General features: G+C 39.5%; 1 protein-coding gene across 12 annotated transcripts in view; it reads left to right on the top strand.

Annotated features, from left to right (window-relative positions):
* Positions 1 to 21,618, top strand: part of NCOA2 (nuclear receptor coactivator 2) — a 298,233-nt gene that overhangs the window by 252,346 nt on the left and 24,269 nt on the right. For 9 of the 12 annotated variants that reach the window (XM_023184078.3, XM_023184079.3, XM_023184071.2 and 6 more), the window contains 4 exons: positions 6,109 to 6,319; positions 9,733 to 9,939; positions 13,132 to 13,347; positions 16,192 to 16,321. In XM_023184078.3, the coding sequence (XP_023039846.1) occupies positions 6,109 to 6,319; positions 9,733 to 9,939; positions 13,132 to 13,347; positions 16,192 to 16,321 (764 nt within the window). The remainder of the gene's footprint in view (positions 1 to 6,108; positions 6,320 to 9,732; positions 9,940 to 13,131; positions 13,348 to 16,191; positions 16,322 to 21,618) is intronic. The other 3 variants (XM_023184082.3, XM_023184081.2, XM_023184080.3) reach the window with 1 other exon arrangement.

Raw genomic sequence — 21,618 nt, 5'->3', positions numbered from 1 at the left:
TAGGCTTCTAAGCACTTGGCCTCCTTATTTCTTTCACTTTGATGTCTTGACAGCTGCTACCATTCCTAAAGGTCAGATATAATTTTTCTTTTTTTTTTTTTTGAGGCGGAGTCTCGCTCTGTCGCCCAGGCTGGAGTGCAGTGGCCGGCTCGGCTCGCTGCAAACTCCGCCTCCCGGGTTCACGCCATTCTCCTGCCTCAGCCTCCCGAGTAGCTGGGACTACAGGCGCCCGCCACCTCGTCCGGCTAGTTTTTTGTATTTTTTAGTAGAGACGGGGTTTCACTGTGTTAGCCAGGATGGTCTCGATCTCCTGACCTCGTGATCCGCCCGTCTCGGCCTCCCAAAGTGCTGGGATTACAGGCTTGAGCCACCGCGCCAGGCCAGATATAATTTTTCAAACCTTCATGTCCTTCACAAGGGAAGCAGAGCCAAATTTCATAAACATCTTGGGTGATTAATCCTTAAACTTAAATGTTAGTGCAACGTTCTATTAGCAAGCTATTCCATAACGCTGTAAAATCATTAAATGGGGAAACCGGTGTCTCAGCAGAAAATTAATAGCAATGTCTTGAATAAAGTGAAATGTAAAACCATATTAACACCTATAAGTGTTTTAATCTTTTGAGGTTTACTAGATTAGAATCTACACAGCTAGTGGCAGTCCAGAGTGGCAGGCACAGACAGTGGCGCTCCGGTCTCTTGACACATGTTGGAGGGCGAGATGGTCTCCCTTAGCTTAGTGTCTAATGTGGCCAGGCCTTCCCTCTGTAAACAATTTATTTCTATCCCAGGCCTGATCTGAGGCCCCAGGGACTTAGAAGGTCAAGGAAAGGGGCCACTTTTTGGTATTTCTGTATTTATTTATGTGATTGCACTAACTTCAAACAAAAAACTGACAAAAGAGGACTTTTTTAAAAAGTCCTTGAGTCACTTGCAGTTTCAGATTATTATTTAGGAGAAACGTTTTTCTGATAAAAAATTATCTCACCTAGGAAACAGAAAGTCCAGAGTGTAATCAGCACAGATCTGTCACTTTGGGTGAATCAAAAAGCAGTGTGCACAGGCACACACGCACATGCACACAGAGGCACATATAGTAAGTATATTTTTCTTAATGAAATCCAGTCACTGGTCTCGTCCTCCCTTTACTCTCATGTAAAACTCCACCAGAAGTACTGCTTTGGAGCAATTTTAACATCAAAAACATTGCAGCTTGAAAAGTTACCACAGGAAGTGTACATTACCTATATTTAGATCAAAGTTAGAATGACTTTAAGAAAAAAACAATGATTCTTTCACCTCTTACTCACCTTCACTATTTCCAAATACAGGTTAATTGCATCTCCTATTGATTGCTGTACAAACTTATTGAAGACTTCTTCCACTTCAGTTGAATACAATAAGTTATTTAGTGAGATAAAACAAACTATTAGTGAGGCTGAATTGCACAGTTAACTGTCTTGTTATTTTGATTCAGAAAAGAGCCATTGACTGAGTGTGTGTTTAACCTATTACTAACTTATTAAGGACAGGAAGTACTTCGATGGTGCTATTATACCCAAAATAGCATTTTTTACCAGGCAGAGTGGTTAAACAACATTTGTTTCTACAGCATTTCCTAACCAACAGGAAACAGTAACAGAAAAATTTCCAGTATGTTTACAGACTTTTAAGTTACATGCTTATTTACACAGTGGAACATGGTTGATACTTAACCCAGTGATACTACTGGGTCCTTTCTAATGCTGCTGAGACACGTATGATAAGGTTTGGAAATAGTCTAAAAAGAATTTCTTCTTGGCATTTGACTCCATTAGAAAGGCAACCATATTTTAAACAGATAGTGTCCTGAAAATTTCTCTCCAGATGTGGTAGAATTGTATTACCGTTTCTTAACAACTTTGTGTTAGGCAAGTATGGTAAAATTATGCTTTTTATTTAAAATATTTTGAAAAGATGCTTTGTAATTTATTAGAATACTGATGTTGTTTAAATGCATGTGCTTTTTATATTTCCTGCAGAGAACAAGTTGATTTGACATGAAAAAATCCTAAAACCAGAAAAATGAAAAATTAAAGAAATCAAGTCTGATTTTCATTTTGTAGAACTTTTATAAAAATCTTTCTGACTCATTTTCTGCCTGAAATAGTTTAAACTAACAACTCAAATTGATGTGGCTAATTTGAGCATTCAAATAGATGCCTAAGCAAAACTTTAAAGTATCTTGGCAAAGCATTTTAAAGGAAGGCATTAATCTTTTTGTCTTGTAAAGAAATTGTGCCTAACAAAGTGGATAGAGACTAGAAGAACTTTGATGAGAATTAAAGCCTACAAAAATTGAGGGGAGAAAATTTTTTAACAGAAACTTAATGTAATCAGATTTATTCCTTCCAAAACTTAAGTGAATACAGAAAAAAATTCTGTAGTCATCAGCTGTTATTGTTAACCTGAGGGGTACAGATATTCTGAACTTTTATCTCCTTGAAGAAGAGCATGTAAAGTGAACTTCTGACAACATTAAATGTGTACTCCATAAATTGACAAGGAATAAACACAGGCAAAGTAATATTATCTCTAGTGGGGAAAACTTCATAATGCATTTTTCAGTTGCTAAGCTTGAATAAATTCCAATAGTGTTCATAGTTAAAAGCCTTCATAGAACTAGTTCCTTTTGATACTAAGAAGATCCTGAATGGCTTTCTTCAGAAAAATGTATTTAGGCCGGGCCTGATGGCTCACACCTGTAATCCCAACACTTTGGGAAGCCAAAGCAGGCAGATCACCTGAGATTGGCAGTTCAAGACCAGCCTGGCCAACATGATGAAACCCCGTTTCTCCTAAAAATACAAAAATGAGCCAGATATGGTGGTGCACACCTGTAGTTCCAGCTGTTGGGGAGGCTGAGGCAGGAGAATTGCTTGAACCTGGGAGGCGGAGGTTGCAGTAAGCCTAGATTACACCATTGCACTCCAGCCTGGGTGACAGAGTGAGACCTTGTCTCAAAAAAAAAAAAAAAGGAAAAGTGTGAGTCTAGACTGTTCTTAATATATATTGTCAAAAGTTCCTTTTACATATGTCTGGGATTTGACGCAAATATAAATGTATCCATTGAGAAATAACATACTTTAGTTTTGTTTACATGGATCTATTTATTTTGGATATTTCTCTTAAAAGTAATCTGCAGAGGTTTCTCAAGAGGCAGCTCACCACTTATTATAGCCTACCTCCCTCACCCCCACACATGGAGCTTCTGCCTTTTAAAATTGCTCGACACAGGACAGCATTGTAGTAGGGAAACTGCGTTTCATAGAGCAGATATAACCTCAGTTTTATTAGAGCCTTTTTCTGATCTACATGACAAGTATAAGGAAAGTTACCACACATTTTTATGAAACATTTTCTGAAAAAGTAATGGAAATTATAGGAATTCCTATGAAAAAATTACTGATTTGGGGAAGATTTTTAAAATTATGTGTTAATATGATTAAAAGAATTCATCGTGTTGACTCAGTGCCCATTACTTAGCTCCAGGCGCTGTCCTTGGAGGGCATTACATGTTTATACTGAGAGTATCAGTTTATACCTTATGCATTCAGCAAAACATGATAAAGAAGATTACAGTGGAGTCAACTTTACACATGTATTTGAAGTACATAAAGTCAGTTTTATGTTTCTGGAAGAACAGATGGTTATTAAATGGTTATTTCAGTAGTATGAACAGTTTTGCCCACCACTGAACTCAATGAATACATGCTGTAGTGGAGTGATCACGAGGTGGGTGACATGACTTTGCTGGGTTTTATTTCCCTTGTGGCTCTAATAGTATGAACATGTACCTATGGGCGTTTAAAATGCAGCATGGCCCCTACATAAACTACTTCACTTAGGACTCAGCCAAAGAAATAGTAATTTGCTGCCACTCTGGAGGAAACTATTGCCGTTGGAGGAGACAGTCAGTGTGGTGCCTTCCTACAGAGCTTTAAGGATCATTTGGCCTGTCTGTGACTGTCTATATTTTAGGATGCTAACTTTGGAACCCAGCTCTTAATTCATAACTAATTCTCCTGTATTTGATACCTCCCTCTTTTGTTAGAATTGAGTGGCTAAACTAACTAAAAAATGGTCTTATAATTGCTCTAACAATGCATTAGGAAAATGGATCTCCCAGTTACTGCTAAGCTAGTTCTCTCTGAGAAGAATAAAATAAAATGTCACTTCATTCTGTTCTTCCTAACTTGAGAAATAAATCCAATCAAAAAACATCTCGGCCGGGCGCGGTGGCTCAAGCCTGTAATCCCAGCACTTTGGGAGGCCGAGACGGGCGGATCACGAGGTCAGGAGATCGAGACCATCCTGGCTAACACGGTGAAACCCCATCTCTACTAAAAAATACAAAAAACTAGCCGGGCGAGGTGGCGGGCGCCTGTAGTCCCAGCTACTCCGGAGGCTGAGGCAGGAGAATGGCGTAAACCCGGGAGGCGGAGCTTGCAGTGAGCTGAGATCTGGCCACTGCACTCCAGCCTGAGCGACAGAGCCAGACTCCGTCTCAAAAAAAAAAAAAAAATCTCATATGGATGTTACATTTGCTGCAAGTTGCAGAAATCTTAGCATATCCAACCTCTGCATGGGGAAGAATTGTATGGGATAAAAATGTAAGCCATCCTGCTTTAAGTGTAACTCATTATCAGATGTACGCCATGTATTTCATTTGATTTGCCAGTGTAGATGAAAGGAATAGTTGTGGTCAAGGATTCAAAGTCCAATGACTGAGGAAACTAACTTATGTTTTCCACCTGCACGTCAAGAAAATCGTTCATACTACTTTCTGCACTAGAAAGCAATCCCAGCATGCACTATCTGATTTTAAATATCTGGCACATAGGTAGGTTATATTTAAAAGAATATCTGTAAAATCTAGAATAAATTCCAGTTTAGCGTCATAGAAGAAAAGTATTAAGTGTGAAATAGTGGTGATACTTAGCTTATGTTAGTGCTTGAATTTTGTTTTTTTAAATGGAAGAGAAACCTTGAAAACATTTTTTATGACTTCTGTAGATAGGCACAGTGGCCCTCTCCTGTAATCCCAGCACTTTGGGAAGCTGAGGCAGGGGAATTACTTGAGCTCAGAGACCATCCTAGGTAACAAAATGAGACCCCCATATCTAAAAAAAAGAAAAACCAAAAAATTAGCCAGACATGGTGGTGCGTGCCTGTGGTCCCAGCTACTAAAGAGGCTGAGGTGGCAGGATCACTTAGCCCAGGAGGTCAAGGCTACGAGGATGAATGTTTGTGCTGCTGCACGCCAGTCTGGGTGACAGAGCAAGACCCTTTCTCAGGAAAAAAAAAAAAAAAAAAATCATAGCTTCTGTATAATTAGATTAATAGTGCTGTCTTTGGGGGCAACCAGTTTTTATCCTGCTTCCCTACCTTTGTCACCTAACCTGGCAAATGACTGGGAAAACCATTGTCATCCAAAATTGAAAGTCCAAACAGAAAAAAAGGACCACTTAAATTGAAAAGGCAGTGCTTAGTTCATGGTTACTTCAAACTTACTTTGCTTCTCTCTCCCCACCCCTGTGTTCTTTTAAAGATTAAAAAAAAAAAAAAAAATCCTGAAAGGAAATGACCATTTATTAAATACTGATTGGGTGCAAATTTGCATTACATTATATGCCAGTTTTTTTCCCTTTTGTTGTTATTTCTTAGGGAGTTTTGACGATAAAACCTAGACCTGGACCGTAAGTCATAGTCTATTCATAATTAATTGGAAATCTACATTCTCATAATTAATTGAATGATAAGCATAAAATAGAGGAGAATTTATAAATTGCCAATGAATCACAATGCTGAAAGAGAGCTTTCTTTCTAATTCAGCCATCTCTTTTTATAGATGAGGAAATTGAGGACCAAAAGATTAAATTACTTGTCCTTTGGTAACTTAATTTTTTAAAAGATGATCAATTATCTGTTAGGCCTGAGGTATGCATGAATCTACGTATTTTATTTGGCTGTGGTGCCTCATGGCAGTTAGGTCAATGATTGCAAATGGGCTTGTGGTGTCTACTCTTTAGAGTAGACTAGATAAACTCTTCTGTTTGTCAACTACAGCCTGGCAGTGAGCTGGACAACTTGGAGGAGATTTTGGATGATTTGCAGAATAGTCAATTACCACAGCTTTTCCCAGACACGAGGCCAGGCGCCCCTGCTGGATCAGTTGACAAGCAAGCCATCATCAATGACCTCATGCAACTCACAGCTGAAAACAGCCCTGTCACACCTGTTGGAGCCCAGAAAACAGCACTGCGAATTTCACAGAGCAGTGAGTATGAGAAATGACTGGTTATGCCAAGAAATTTCCATATAATCACTATCAGAAACAGGGATTATTGAAGTCTGATGCAACCAGCTTAGTCACTTTAAGGTTTCTGTGATCAAATAGCACCACCTACTGTCTTGGTCTTTTGAAACAGTATTCAAAATGGATCCTCCCGAGCATGGTTCTCTCACATTCTCTTGTGGGTTAATTTAATCAGCACTGGACAGGGAGACTGACCTACATTGATGAAGTTCTTCAACTGATTGTCATATTTCCCTTCATTTCAGTGACTGTCTTCAGACATGGAGTTTATCCTGGATTTTATGTGTTTAATAGACAATGAAATACTGAAATATAGAACATTTGGGAGCTATGCTGACTTTTTTAGGGATAATACACTATTTTAAAATATTCTACTCTCCCAAACTGCTCAGCTGGAAGTAAAGAATAAATTTAAAAATAATAATAAAATATTCTACTCAAAGTATTTATTATACATGAAAGGGCTACACACATTAAAAATCTTGCCCTATCTTAGGAATCTTCATATAAACATCACTTGACGTGGAACTTTATGTTTCTAAATGTATTCTAAGTTAAATTATCTGTTTAGAAAAGACATCTTTTATCTTTTCATTTTAAAGTTTTGTAAGTTAGGATAAACTCGTTATTTACTGTGAACACTCAGTTTACAAACTTGATTAATACCTGAAGTTGTCTGATAGTTTTGAATGGAAGAAAGTATCTGTTATGTAGCAAGGCCATAATTTATGAAAGACAGATAACCTCTTCAGCGTTAAATTGGCAAAACAGAATGATTTTTCCTTTTCAGATACAATTTGAGCCAATACCTGGCATTTGTTCTCAGATCAAAAATGGCAACCATCAGTCAAATCATAGAACATCTTTAATTACTAGGTCTTTCCTCAAGTGATTTCTGACCATTCTGAAATAGGAAAAAAACAAAAGAAAGATGAGTTTGGGCTGGGTGTGGTTGCAGGTGCCTGTAATCCCAGTTACTCGGGAGGCTGAGGCAGGAGAATTGGTTGAACCCGGGAGGTGGAGGTTGCAGCGGTCCGAGATTGCGCCACTGTACTCCAGCCTGGGTGACAGAGCGATACTCCGTCTCAAAACACACACACACACACATACACACAATAGAAAGATTTGCATGTGACTTCTCAAACCTCACTCTTTCTTGGGCAATGGAGAGTTAATTGTGGATCATGGGAGATCATGAAGTCAAAGAGTTGAGAACTGGGTAAGAAACACTAGACAGGCTGGGCACGGTCGCACATGCCTGTAATCCCAGCTCTTGGGGAGGTCGAGGCAGGTGGATCACCTGAGGTCAGGAGTTCGAGACCAGCCTGGCCAACATGGTGAAACCCTATCTTTACTAAAAATACAAAAAATTTGCTGTGCATGATGGTGGGCGCCTCTAATCCCAGCTACTCGGGAGGGAGGCTGAGGCAGGAGAATTGCTTGAACTCAGAAGGGGGAGGTTGCAGTGAGCTGAGATCATGCCATTACACTCCAGCCTGGGCAACCAGAGCGAAACTCAGTCTCAAAAGAAAAAAAGAAACACACTAGGCAGTCTATGCTCATTAGCCCTAGGGGAGGTAATGAAGGACTGTGTAGAATTCACCGTTTCTCTTCTTTCTGTAGCTCCTGATGGTATTTAGATTATTGATGGCAACCTGATAACCAAACCTGAGGAAGTCATGATTAAGCATGCACATAATTTCCATTCTCAGCCCTAATTTTTAAAAATATTTTATTTCTGTCATTGATGGTTAAGAACTTTTTCTTTTAAATATGCTATTTCAGACTGTTTATATAATTAAGGAAAAATAAAGTACTTGATAGTATGTAATAAGTTACAATAATTTGTAATATCTTAGTATTTTAAATTTAATAATGTTAACAAATTATAGGTTGTCAACATGATGCTGGTCTAGTCCTTAGTACACAATAAATTCTTGTCAACTAGCTATAAAAATCGTATCAAATCCAAATGTGTCTAGAATTTAAAGAAGCTGTACTTTGAAAAGTAAGCAGGGCCCTACAGCTTTAATTTAATACTGCTTTAGGCAACAGAGGTCACACTTAAATTTTTAAACTTCTAATGAGAGTAACCACTTTTAATCTAATTCTAATCCTAGGAAAGCCCAGTTAAGAAGTGATATTCTAATATCCAAACCACATATGTATAGGTTTGGTGATGTATGTAAGAGATGTTTATAGCTTCATAGCTGTGAGAAAGCAGTACTCCTAAGTTTGAATATTGTAACATGAAAAAAATTGGTTTAATTAGCAAATACAGTTATATATTTGAAATTACTATTGGGAGCCAGACATGGTGGCTCATGCCTGTAATCCCAGCACTTTGGGAGGCTAAAGCAGGAGGATCACTTGAGGCAAGAAGTTTGAGACCACCTTAGGCAATATAGTGTGACACTGTCTCTACAAAACAATTTTAAAATTAGCCAGGCCTGGTGGTATTTACCTGTAGTCCTAGCTACTCAGAAGGCTGAGGCAAGAGGATCTCTTAAACCCAGGAGTTAAAAGCTGCAGTTAACTACAACTGTGCTGCTACACTCCAGCCGGGGCAACAGAGCAAGACTGTGTATTTAAAAAAAAAGGGCCGGGCACAGTGGCTCAGGCCTGTAATCCCAGCACTTTGGGAGGCGGAAGCAGGCGGGTCATAAGGTCAAGAGATCGAGAACATCCTGGCCAACATGGTGAAACCCCGTCTCTACTAAAAATATAAAAATTAGCTGGGCGTGGTGGTGCGACTATAGCCCCAGCTACGCGGGCGGCTAAGGCAAGAGAATTGCTTGAACCCTAGAGGCAGCGGTTGCAGTGAGCCGAGATCGCGCCACTGCACTCAAGTCTCGCGACAGAACGAGACTCCATCTCAAAAAAAAAAAAAAAAAAAAAATTAGCCAAGCGTGGTAGTGCACGCCTGTAATCCAGCTACTCGGGAGGCTAAGGCAGGAGAATTTCTTGAACCTGGGAGGCGGAGGTTGTAGTGAGCCGAGATCGCGCCATTGCACTCCAGCTTGGGCAACGAGAGCAAAATTCTGTCTCAGAATAAAAAAAGAGAATGAATGAATGAATGAATGAATGAATATTACTATTGGTGGGGAAGGTATATGGTAAATAATATATATGTGTTTTGTTTTGTTTTGTTTTGCAAGATCGTCAAGAATTAGAGATCGGTTGATTAGATCACACATCTATGCTTTGGGGTGCTGCATGTGTTTTTTGTCTGTGATTTTGTTTTTTTGTCTAGGTAGCTGGTCTCTGACGTGCATACCTTTGTCATTTTACAGACATTGTCCCTAAACACTACTGTTAATATTATTTTCCATTATCCTATATTAACCTTCAATTTTCATTTGTTTTCTCCTTAGCTTTTAATAACCCACGACCAGGGCAACTGGGCAGGTTATTGCCAAACCAGAATTTACCACTTGACATCACATTGCAAAGCCCAACTGGTGCTGGACCTTTCCCACCAATCAGAAACAGTAGTCCCTACTCAGTGATACCTCAGCCAGGAATGATGGGTAATCAAGGGATGATAGGAAATCAAGGAAATTTAGGGAACAATAGCACAGGTAAGGGCTCAAATGCACTGTTACTTTATTGGTGGGTTATTTAATGGTATATTTATCCACATTAAACTAGTAGAATTTTTCAAGTGAACTTTTTATGTTAGAAAACATCTGAAAGTGAAAAAATTCTACAGATTTTCACTCTGAGAATGGCATATGGGAAAGCCTTTCCAGTGAGCTAACCATTTAATTCTGTGATTGTTACTTTTATGAGGTTTCTAACCGTTAATCCTATAGCTGAGACTTATTTCACTTCTATCCCAGTTACTGTTCTAGGCATTGCAGGGTATATATAAAATTATTCCAGGGATAATTTACTGTACCCCCAAAACTTCTTATGTATTGATTATTTGTGTTTGGAGAATTTCAGAATAAGAGCTTAAAATTCAACCAACCTTTTATACTTCTAGGTGATAAAATTCTTATTCCAAAAAGTACTAATTAAAAATAAAGAACTGTAAACAGTAATATGCCTGGCCTAATAACTTTCAGATATGGTCCCAGGCTCCCTTTTGAAGATGTAGGAAGTTGCTTGTGATCAGGTTTGAACGTTGATCTGCTATAATTTCAGGTGTCCGGCAATTTGCGTAGGCACATTTCCTAGGTAATAGTCACTGTCTCAGTGGCCATTATATTCCCAAACTTATATCCAGTTCAGATTGGAAGTCGTTGCAGTAGCGTTGATTACTGTTGCCACCACAGCCACATCCTGTACCCGTAACATATTTTTATTACGGATATAGCAGGATGCTGAGTTTTCTAATGCAGAGCTGCTCACAGTTTATAGCTCCTTAGTCTCAATGAGTCACTAGAAGCAAAGGCATGGAAAGAAATCTTTTAAGAAGAGCTTATAGTGGTAGGTGTTTTAACTCTTGGTATTTTATTTTTAGCCAAGCCTGTATCCCTGTACACATACTGAGTGCCATTTAGACAGTTAACTGAATATAAGAGTTCAGTTTAAGGGGAAGACGTAGATTTTTAACTTTCTGTTGTTTGTAAGGAATTCATGAGAACTGTGAACTGGGCTGTATTAAGGTAACTTATTCCTTCAACAAATATTTATTGGGTGCCTGCCATGTGTGTCGTTCACTGACTGCTTCACTAATTATATAGTCATATTCATTTCATTAAATATTCAGTAAATAAAGATTAATTTAAAATTTAAGATAAATAAAATATTGATCTATGTAAAGTTCTATAAAAGAAAAAGGAGCCATGACTTACTAAGGCTTACCAGCAAAATACAAGAAGATATGAGTTCTTGTAGGAATCTTCTGGAATTGAGAATAGGCCTGTATTAAACTCCCAGCAGCTGAGAGAGCACTGGTGTCCAGGCTGTGAAGATCATACAATACCCTCATGCTGTTTAAAAAAACATAGACTGGGCCAGGCATGGTGGCTCACACCTGTAATCCCAGCACTTTGGGAGGCCGAGGCAGGTGGATGACAAGGTCAGAAGTTCAAGACCATCCTGACCAACATGGTGAAACCTTGTCTCTACTAAAAATACAAAAATTAAACAGGTGTGGTGGCATGCACCTTAATCCCAGCTACTCAGGAGGCTGAGGCAGGGGAATCACTTGAACCCGGGGGGCGGAGGTTGTAATGAGCCAAGATCTCGCAACTGCACTCCAGCGAGAATCCATCTCAAAAAAAAAAAAAAAAAACAGACTGAGAGGGACTTTCCCAGTTATCATTGCAGTACTATTGTTGAATTATGGATCATTCTCTTTTTTGCTTTCTAGACTTTCTATAATCTTGTCATATTAGATAACAGATTTTTTTAAAAATAAAATCCCTTCTTCCATAATATTTTTCTATAGTTCAAATCTAATTTTGAAATATTTTTTTTAAATAGGTGTTAATAGAATACCCTTCTAACTTTTTATTTTAGTTTAGTTTTGAAACAGAGTCTTACTTTGTCACCCAGGCTGGAGTACAGTGGCGCAATCACGGCTCAACACAGCCTCAACCTCCCAGACTCAAGTAATTCTCCCACCTCAGCCTCCCGAGTAACTGGGACTACAGGCATCTGCCACCACACCCAGCTAATTTTTATATTTTTTATAGAGACGAGGCTTCGCCATGTTGCCCAGGCTGACCTCGAATTCCTGGGCTCAAACAGTCTGCCCACCTCAGCCTCCCTAAGTGCTGGGATTACAGACATGAGAGCGCCTGGCCTCTTAACTTTTTAAAATCTAACTGACTGCCTTTCACCCTTAATCATCGTCACAGCGCATTCTCATTTCATAAGTGAAGAAACGCCCACAATGCATGTTCATTTGTTAAATATACCCCATTTTTAGTTGTTTATCGTAATTAAAGAAAATGAAAGCAGCCATATATTTGAAAGCAGAACCTTTATGTATCCATCATTAAACACTTCAAAATGAAGAGACCTCATTTGAAGAGTTCCCCCTTTAGAATATCAAGTCTTAGCAAATGTTTGGCCATTATCAGCATCCTGGGGGCCAGGCCAGGACAAAGCAAACACAGTCCTGCTTAGGAGCGTTACGCTCTTATGTGTGGTCAGATAACTATTAACGCCTCAAAAAGGAAGGGATTTTTACAAATCTGTCCTAACCCATTCTAGGTCTGTATAGTCAAGAATACAGTGGATACAAGGCAAGGAACTTGCAAGGCAAAGAACTACAGTAAATATGAGAAAGATCTATAATTTCTCCATTACTTAGAGGCTACTTTTGGTCAGTTTTGAAGTATACCCTGAAGGAGACTTGAGGATAAAGTCTCATGTAGACGTCAAGATATCTTCTATGATTATCATTTATAATGAGAGTATTGATTATCAGTTTTTACCTTGTTCCTCTTAGCCTCTACCTCCCTTTTGGAAAGTAAAGCATTGACGTGTATATCAGCTAATGTGATTCACTTCCTGAGGAAGGAAGTTGGGGTTATCCACACGCCACGGCACCTGTTTCAAAGTACAAATGGGAACAATTGTAACAGCTTTTCTGAACTGTAAAGAGTGGCAAGTCCATGTTATGAAAACTGTGTAGTGATTGCCAATTCTTATTTCTTAGCCAAGGGTCCACATCTGGCGAATGAGAACATTAGCTATTGGATAAGTGTGAATTACAGAATGATTATTTTGTAGGGTAAGATCATCTGGTGTTCATACATGCTAAATATGTTTTCAGTTACTGCATCTCTCAGTTTTCTTTGGCTTGCATGCAGGAATGATTGGTAGCAGTGCTTCTCGGCCTACTATGCCATCTGGAGAATGGGCACCACAGAGTTCGGCTGTGAGAGTCACCTGTGCTGCTACCACCAGTGCCATGAACCGACCAGTCCAAGGAGGTATGATTCGGAACCCAGCGGCCAGCATCCCCATGAGGCCCAGCAGCCAGCCTGGCCAAAGACAGACGCTTCAGTCTCAGGTCATGAATATAGGTAAGGCGGCTCTAGTGCTGTTTGCTTTTAACTTTTATGCCATCTTAGACAAGAGGATCAGCTCCATAAGTTCTTTCAAGACATGCTTCTTATGTGCATTTTAGATAATCCTCCCCGAAGCTGCCATAAGTGAGACTTTGCTGGAACTCTGTATGGAATCAGAATCTCAAAGGTTATATAAAAGAACCAACTACCTTTGAGATGTTTTATTTTTATTAAATTACCTAATTTCAACTTTGGGGGAGAAGTTAATTATAATGTCACACTATTAATAAAGAAATAGGCCGGGCGCAGTGGCTCACGCTTGTAATCCCAGCACTTTGGGAGGCCGAGGTGGCAGTATCACTTGAGGTCAGGAGTTCGAGACCAGCCTGGCCAACATGGTGAAACCCCATCTCTACTAAAATTACAAAAATTAGCTGGGCGTGGTGGTCGGCACCTGTAATCCCAACTACTCAGGATGCTGAGGCGGGGGAATCGCTTGAACCCAGGAGGTGGAGGGTGCCTTGAGCCAAGATGACACCACTGCAGTCAAAGCCTGGGCAACAGAGCAAGACTCCGTCTCAGAAAGAAATAATAATAGTTCGGTGGTACAGCAGTGGTTTCTAACACTGATCATCAGAAGAATATCAGGAACTTAAAATGCAGATTCCTGGGCCACCACCTAGATTGGTAAATCAGACTCTCCCAGACCCTCACTGAAGGTTACAGGGTCTTACAGAACATCTCACAGAATGTGAGGATTGCTAGAATTCTATTTGGAGACAGTTCACATATTATTAAAATTGATGGTCTGATACATTATATGATACCATTTATATGAAATGTCCAGAGTGAGCAAATCTGTAGACAAAGTAAAGTAGTGGTTACCTAGGGCCAGGAGTTGAGGGGAAGGGCTCAGGTAGGAAGTAGGGAGTGACTCCTAATGAGTAATGGATTTCTTTTTGGTGGAATGAAAGTGTTCTGAAGTTGATTGTGGTGATGGTTGTACAACTCTGAATATACTAAAACTCATTGTACACTTTAAATAGGTGAATTGTATGTTATATGAATTATCTTTCAATAAAGCTGTTATATTTTAAAAATCAATGGTCTGTACAACTCATACTTGAGATTATGTCCTTTATCATTGCCATGTTAGCCCTTCTCTTGTATATTAGCATAATTCCAATATGTTAATGTTTATGTTCTTTTCATATACTTAGATACTGCACAATGAGGAAGAGCTAAATAATTCAAAAAAAGATGCCAAGCACTGTGGGAGGCTGAGGCAGGCAGATCACCTGAGGTCAGGAGTTCAAAACCAGCCTGGCCAACATGGTGAAACCCCATATCTACTAAAACAAAAGTTAGCTGGGCGTGGTGGCGCACACCTGTAGTCCCAGCTACTCAGGAGGCTGAAGCAGGGGAATTGCTTGAACCCGGGAGGCAGAGGTTGCAGTGAGCTGTGATCACACCAGTGTACGTGTACTCCAGCCTGGGCGACAGAGTGAGACTCCTTCTCAAAAAAAAAAAAAAGAAAAAAGATGCCAGGGTTGTTTTGACAAGTCAAAGTGTAGAATTTTCATCCTAACTTGGCGTTAGTTTTCTTACCTATTTAATTATTCAGCATATTTTGGCTTATTGTTTCTCAGAGATGGCATTTACATTGTCTTACTACATTGAATGTACTTAATGAGTGGTTCTCAAACATAAATTTTTATAATTTGACAGCATGAAAAATGCTAAAAACTGATTTCTATGCAAAATTAAATGAGAAATTTAAAAATATTTATTGATTAAAAATCATAATAGTACCTTATATCCAGAAATGCAATTTATTCTCAGTCTTCATTGAAGAGCATCTGGCTCTTGAGCTGGAAATACAGTTCTATAAGCTTTATTGTATAGCTGAGTTTCTCTGATTTTTAGTGAACTCCAAAAGCCATGAATTCAACAGAAAATTGTCTTTTGGAATAGAATACAGGTCTACAGATAATGATGATAATACAATTTTTAAAAGCTCATCTCATCCATTGGCTTTAAAGCCTTTCAAAGAACTTCGGAGACAGAGCATGTGTGGGTTGTCTGGGCCTCCTTTCTGCTCTGCTCTTGCTCGGGTAAGGGAGCCAGCTGAAGTACAGTTAGTCGACGTTCAGGAGCCAACAGTCTCGACATGCTTCCTAGAAACATGGTCCAGCACCCTGATTCCCAGTCAGGGAGTGTCTGCAAGGCCCAAACTATTTTCATACTAATCCTGAAACACTGTTGCCTTCTTCACTCTTACTATCGCCCAAGCGTATGGTAGAGTTTTCCAGAAATTTTACAGGCTATATGATATCACGGCAGGTGAAATGCAAAAACAGAAGATTTCACTCTATTCCATTAACCCAGGCATTAAAGCTATTTGCAGAAATGTAAAACAATGCCAGTAAAAGAATTTTTTAAATTTTGCATTAAAAAATCTTATTTATTCCGCTCACTTGGATCTAGGAAAAAAATCTTTTATATTAACATAATTCATTTATTGTGATTTTTAAATGAATCTACATTTCTCAATTTCATTTTCCAATACAGTAAATATCAATAAGATGTAACATACACAAACAAAAACTTTTTGAGTATTTAGAGTCTTAAATGCTAAAGGTTTAGAACTACTTGTCTAGATATTCTCTGAAATGGCCTCCATATTTATTGACTTCTACTTCAGAATCAGAATTTTATCTTCTTATTTTCACCTAGTTAATTATTACTGCTTCTGTGTTTTCCCTTTGTCATAAACCAGACATTTCACTTTATATTACATAGCAGAAATAAATGCTTCCTTGATTAAAGATGTAAGATTTTTTTCTTCTCCGTTTCTAGGGCCATCTGAATTAGAGATGAACATGGGGGGACCTCAGTATAGCCAGCAACAAGCTCCTCCAAATCAGACTGCCCCATGGCCTGAAAGCATCCTGCCTATAGACCAGGCATCTTTTGCCAGCCAAAACAGGTGAGTCCTGAGCACCTAGGGTAGCCAGTTATTTTATACCTGTCCAGAAATTAATCTTTTCCTTTTGAGTAGTTGGTGCCTGACCAGTTTTGGTTTATTTGGACTATATTATCTACTACACAGTGCACGAAGGGGAGGGGTGAATCCAGAAATCAGTATGACCTAGGACATGCCTTTAAAGAAGTTACAAATTAGATGGAAAATAAAATATGTATGCTGATAACTGTAATATTGAGGTAGTGTGCAGTATAAAAATCATAAGCCACGTTTCAGAAGATTATCCAACCAGGATGCTTGGAGAAGGCTTCAGAGTCTTGAAGAAAAGGTCTGATTTCAGATGGCAGAGATGACAGGAAGCCAATTCAGCTGGTAAAAGCTACACATCACAGACCCAGAGTAAGGACTGCTATGAGTAGAATTGAGGCATTGGGTGACAGAGGAAGAACCTCAGGCAGGCGGCGTGGCTCATCCCAAACTGGCTGCCAAGGGCAGTGGGAGGCACGTGCTGTGTAGACAGGGAAGCGCGCCCCAGGTAGATAGCTATTGCTGTTGCTCTCGGAACTGCTGTCATACTTGGAGGTGGTGGTTTCTCACAGTCCCTCTTGTTCTTTGATTCTGATTTCATGATGTCAGTGAATGGTAGGCTATTTCTAGATATGTTTATTTGATATGTTAGAAACCCACCCATTTCCATGGAAAGTTAAATATAACACAGGACAAATGTATAATAATTAAATCCACCACCTGATAGTTGTTTTTGGATGAAATGTCAAAGATTAATTTTTAGGAAGAACTAGGCCCAAAATTAGGATTTTTGGTGTTGCCCAAATAGGAGGAGAGCTTTGTTAAAACAAAAATGGAGCCGGGCGCGGTGGCTCACACCTGTAATCCCAGCACTTTGGGAGGTTGAGACGGGTCGATCACCTGAGGTTGGGAGTTTGAGACCAGCCTGACCAACATGGAGAAACCCTGTCTCTACTAAAAATACAAAAAATTAGCCAGGTATGGTGGCGCATGCCTGTAATTCCAGATACTCAGGAGGCTGAGGCAGGAGAATCACTTGAATCCAGAAGGCAGAGGTTGCAGTGAGCCGAGATCGCACCATTGCACTCCAGCCTGGGCAACAGGAGCGAAACTCCGTCTCAAAAAAAAAAAAAAAAAAAAAGGAAGCAAGTCCAGAATTATGCTTGGTCCAGTAATAGAGTCAGCATGTTAGGTTTGCTGTGCAAGTGTCTGTGACTCAGCACTGCCCTAGCATGTCATTGTTTCTGTTACCATCAGTTAGGTTTTTTGCATAAGCACTGTGGACAAAACAAAACATTTTCATTACCTTTAAAGTTATTTCGGTTTTTCTAGCCACTCTCACATTTTTATTTTAAATAATTCAGTGTGGAAGAAACTTACGACCAGCTTTATGGTAATCTTATTGTCATAGAAATTCAGAATTAATGGATAATAAAGGTTCTAACAATGTCTCTCTTTTGAAATAAAAGAAGAGCAGTGCTTTTTAAAAATCCCCTTTATAAGCATCACAGTTAATGTTTAGGAACAGGGTTTTTAATGTTTGATGAATCCAGCCTTAGTTTATGTACACATTTCAAAAAGATAGTAGTTTAGCCCTTAAATCTGTAACATTCACATATTCATTTATTTATAGCTAATTTCCACTTTTAGTTCCATTATGGGTTTTTTTTTTTCCTTCATTCATCTGGTATATAAAAGAGTTCTTTATAATATAGTCAAAAATTTATAGATGACTTTTAAAGATTTCTGTTGGTTTTATTAAAGGGGTTTTCTCTTGAAATACAATAGCTGTCTTTCATGAAAGACTTCCTTTTGCATTAAGTTCACAATTTGAGGGATTTTTGTTTTGAGACAGAGTCTCACTTTGCTGCCCAGGCTGGAGTGCAGTGGCGTGATCTCGGCTCACTGCAACCTCCACCTCCTGGGTTCAAGTGATTCTCCTGCCTCAGCCTCCCAAGTAGCTGGGGTTACAGGCGCCCGGCTAATTTTTGTATTTATAGTAGAGACAGGCTTTTGCCATGTTGGCCAGGCTGGTCTTGAACTCCTGACCTCATGTAATTCACCTGCCTCAGCCTTCCAAAGTGCTGGGATTACAGGTGTCAGCCACCACGCCAGGCCTAAGTTCACAGTTTTAATTTGATTTTCTCCTGTTTGAAATGTATCTGTTAAGTAAGGTTTCTTTTGTTGACTATTTCTCATCATTCAGTAGCTGCTGCTTTTTTACAGAATTTTGAAAATACTTTTGAAAAGTGAAGAAATGGTAATGTTATGGTTTCTCAAACAGGTGCTGAGAATTTGACCTAATTCTCCTTCTTATTCCCATACTTAATGACCTACTAGTCCACAAATAAACATGTAGACTTTAAGGTATGGGATTTCTATTGATATCAGGATCTCTTCTCTGCTTGTTTATTACCTATTATTTTGCATCAGCCTGGGGCCATGTTATTTTTCCCTTTATTATTCTGAATTCCATTCTCATCTTAATATTATATTTATTATATTTATCTGTCAGATACTATCCAGGTTGTAACTATATGTAATTGTCCAAAATGTAGAAAAATAATTTCTTCATTGTGTTAGTGGCCATTTATAAAGTTGGGATTGGGAGTCTGGATCAGTATATTTTTCTGTTAGCAAGCATATTATGACATCTCTAAGGGAAGTGATATCACTCATGATATGCCCAAATTTGTAACACCAAGCCACAAGACAGTATGTATTTCTGAATATAAAAGTGGTTTTTAATGTATTGTAGCTCAGCCAAATCAGGAACCTTTTGTTTTCATCCGCTAGAAACTTACTGAGCCTATACTGTGTTTATGTTCAAGCACTGGGCCAAAAAGAGGTAGAGGATGCAATGCTTGCCCCTTGTGAGCATGGTGTGTAGTTGCGTTTTTAACGTAAATTGTTAGTATCAATTCAGCATAGCACAGTAAGTGGTTTAATGCTGAGAGGAGAAAGCGGGGCTGTCTGTGAGGAGATGGGTGGCGCCCCAATGGAAAGTAGACCCTCAACTGGGGAAGCGCATGGGAAGGATGGGGTAAATGACAAGGTCTTGGTTTTCTGGTGGTATGAATAGCATCTTTTGGAGAAAGATCAGCTGCCCATGATAGCTGGGGCTCACAGGGAAGGCATGAACATTAAGTTTCGGAAGGTTAGGCATTATCAAAGGCATGTGTCCTTGAATTCCACCACCACTACCACCCCATTCCAGGGGCATTTTCCTGGGAGAGCTGAAGAACCACATAAGAATTCTGCGTAGGGCCTGTTTGCTCAGTAAAGCGTGCTTTGGGAATGGGAACCTGAGCATCATATTAGAATCAGAGATATCATGCAAGCAGGAAAGTTGCTGGCAAAGTGTCCTGAGAGTCCCAGCTTGTGTTGAAGAGGGCCTTGACCAAAGTGGGACAGCCTGGATGCACTGTTTAACTTTTTAATCTCTGCATTCATTTGGGGTTTTTTTAATTAAAAAAGAAAAGCATGTAACAAAAAGTGATTTTATGATGTAGGAAATTGTTTAAATTCAAATGATTGTTTTAGTTGTTTGTTAATATGCATTTGGCTCTATTGCTGGTCTGTCAAGGTGGAGTGGTCTTACAAAGGCACGAGACAGTGCCTGCCTCCTTCTGACAGTGGGTTTCCGCCAGATGTGAGGCTGGGAAGTCTGCTTGTGCCACCTGCATGCATTAGATTTCACACGAGCCTGCCATCACTGAATACATTTGGGATGGGAGGGTTGCATATGAATGCATCTTCCAAAGAAACAAGTTGAAAATGACAAAATCTAGGCAAAGAAAATCCTTTAATGCCTAACTTAACTAGCATTTTTAGGAAATGAAGTCGCTGCCTAAGAGAAGTTGGTAAATAGCTGACATTACTCTTGACTAACTTGAACTGTTTAATGGAACTCCTGCCACATTCATGTTTGTTGGCCTCTCCTCATTGAGGAATCTCCTTCCCTCTTTCCTATCATGGCAGACAGTTCAGTGGTTTCTCCCTCTCCTGACTGCTTTTCTGCATCTGCTTCTTCCTCCCCCTCCCTAAGTGTAGCAGTAGTGGAGCAGTCTGATCATGTTTGGTTTAAAGAAAGTTCTAGGAGAGTGTGGGCTGTAGAGAAGCAGGAAAAAAGGGTCAGCAAGCTCCTAGCATGTGTGACTTTGTGAAGCCCAGTAGTGACAAGAAAGGGGCAGGAGTGGGAAGAGCACTTGCCTCTCAGGGGTCTGGATGGGTTCCTTAGGAATGCAAGGAGCTCCTGCAGCCAGGAAGTCGGGGAAGCAGGTGAGGAGTGGCCTCAAGGGACCCTCAGCTGGACAATTTCCAAGTTACTAGAGGTGAGTAGAGAGAATAGGTTGTATTAATGCATTCCTTTATGACCATTTGAAATTAATTGTTGGTTTCAGTGCTAGCACTTCAGTGTTTCAGGATTCTAAGCCAAAATAGCATATTAGAGCATTTAAAAACCACATGGCATATTGAACTGTGTTAATAGGTAACTTCATTTCTTGATAAGTTTGTTCTCACTTGCTTAAGAATGAGTTTGCTCATCTATAAACTTTTTGTTTGTTTTTTAATCTATAAACGTTTATTTTCTCCAAAACATCATGTAGTGACTCTAAAGGTACAAAATAGACTTTTGGTAAAGTACAAATACCATTTTCCCTTTTAGTATTCAGGCAACTCAGAAGCTCTTTTTTAAAAGCCTCCTCTAGGCTAGATGTGGTGGCTCACGCCTGTTATCCCAGCACTTGGGAGGCCAAGGTGGGAGGATTGCTTGAGTCCAGGAGTTCAAGACCAGCCTGGGCAATGTAGCAAGACCCCGTCTCTACAAAAAATTTACAAAAATTAGCCAAGCTTGGTGGCACACATCACATCTGTAGTCCCAGCTACTCAGGAGGCTGAGGTAGAAGGATTCTTTTAGCCCAGGAGTTCAAGGATGAGGTGTGCAATAATTGTGCCTGTGAAAAGCTGCTGCACTCCAGCCTGGGCAACATCATGAAACCCTGTCTACCAAAAAAAAAAAAAAAATGCAGCAGCCAGTTGTGGTGGCATATACCTATAGTCCTAGCTACTCAGGAGGGTGAGGCCAGAGGATCACTTGAGCCCAGTGAGCCATGATGGCATCACTGCACACACTCACACTCACACACACACACACACACCCCTTCTCTACTCTGACAATTAATTTAAATGTATAGGAGTTGTATGTACCATGTAATCTAGAGTTTAGTGTTCTGATTTTATCACCAATTATCTTACATAAGAACAAATAT

This window comes from Piliocolobus tephrosceles, chromosome 7, assembly GCF_002776525.5.
Source record: "Piliocolobus tephrosceles isolate RC106 chromosome 7, ASM277652v3, whole genome shotgun sequence".
Lineage (NCBI taxonomy): Eukaryota > Metazoa > Chordata > Mammalia > Primates > Cercopithecidae > Piliocolobus > Piliocolobus tephrosceles.
The sequence above is the reverse complement of the archived record's forward strand: the minus strand, read 5'-3'. Positions and strand labels throughout refer to the sequence as shown.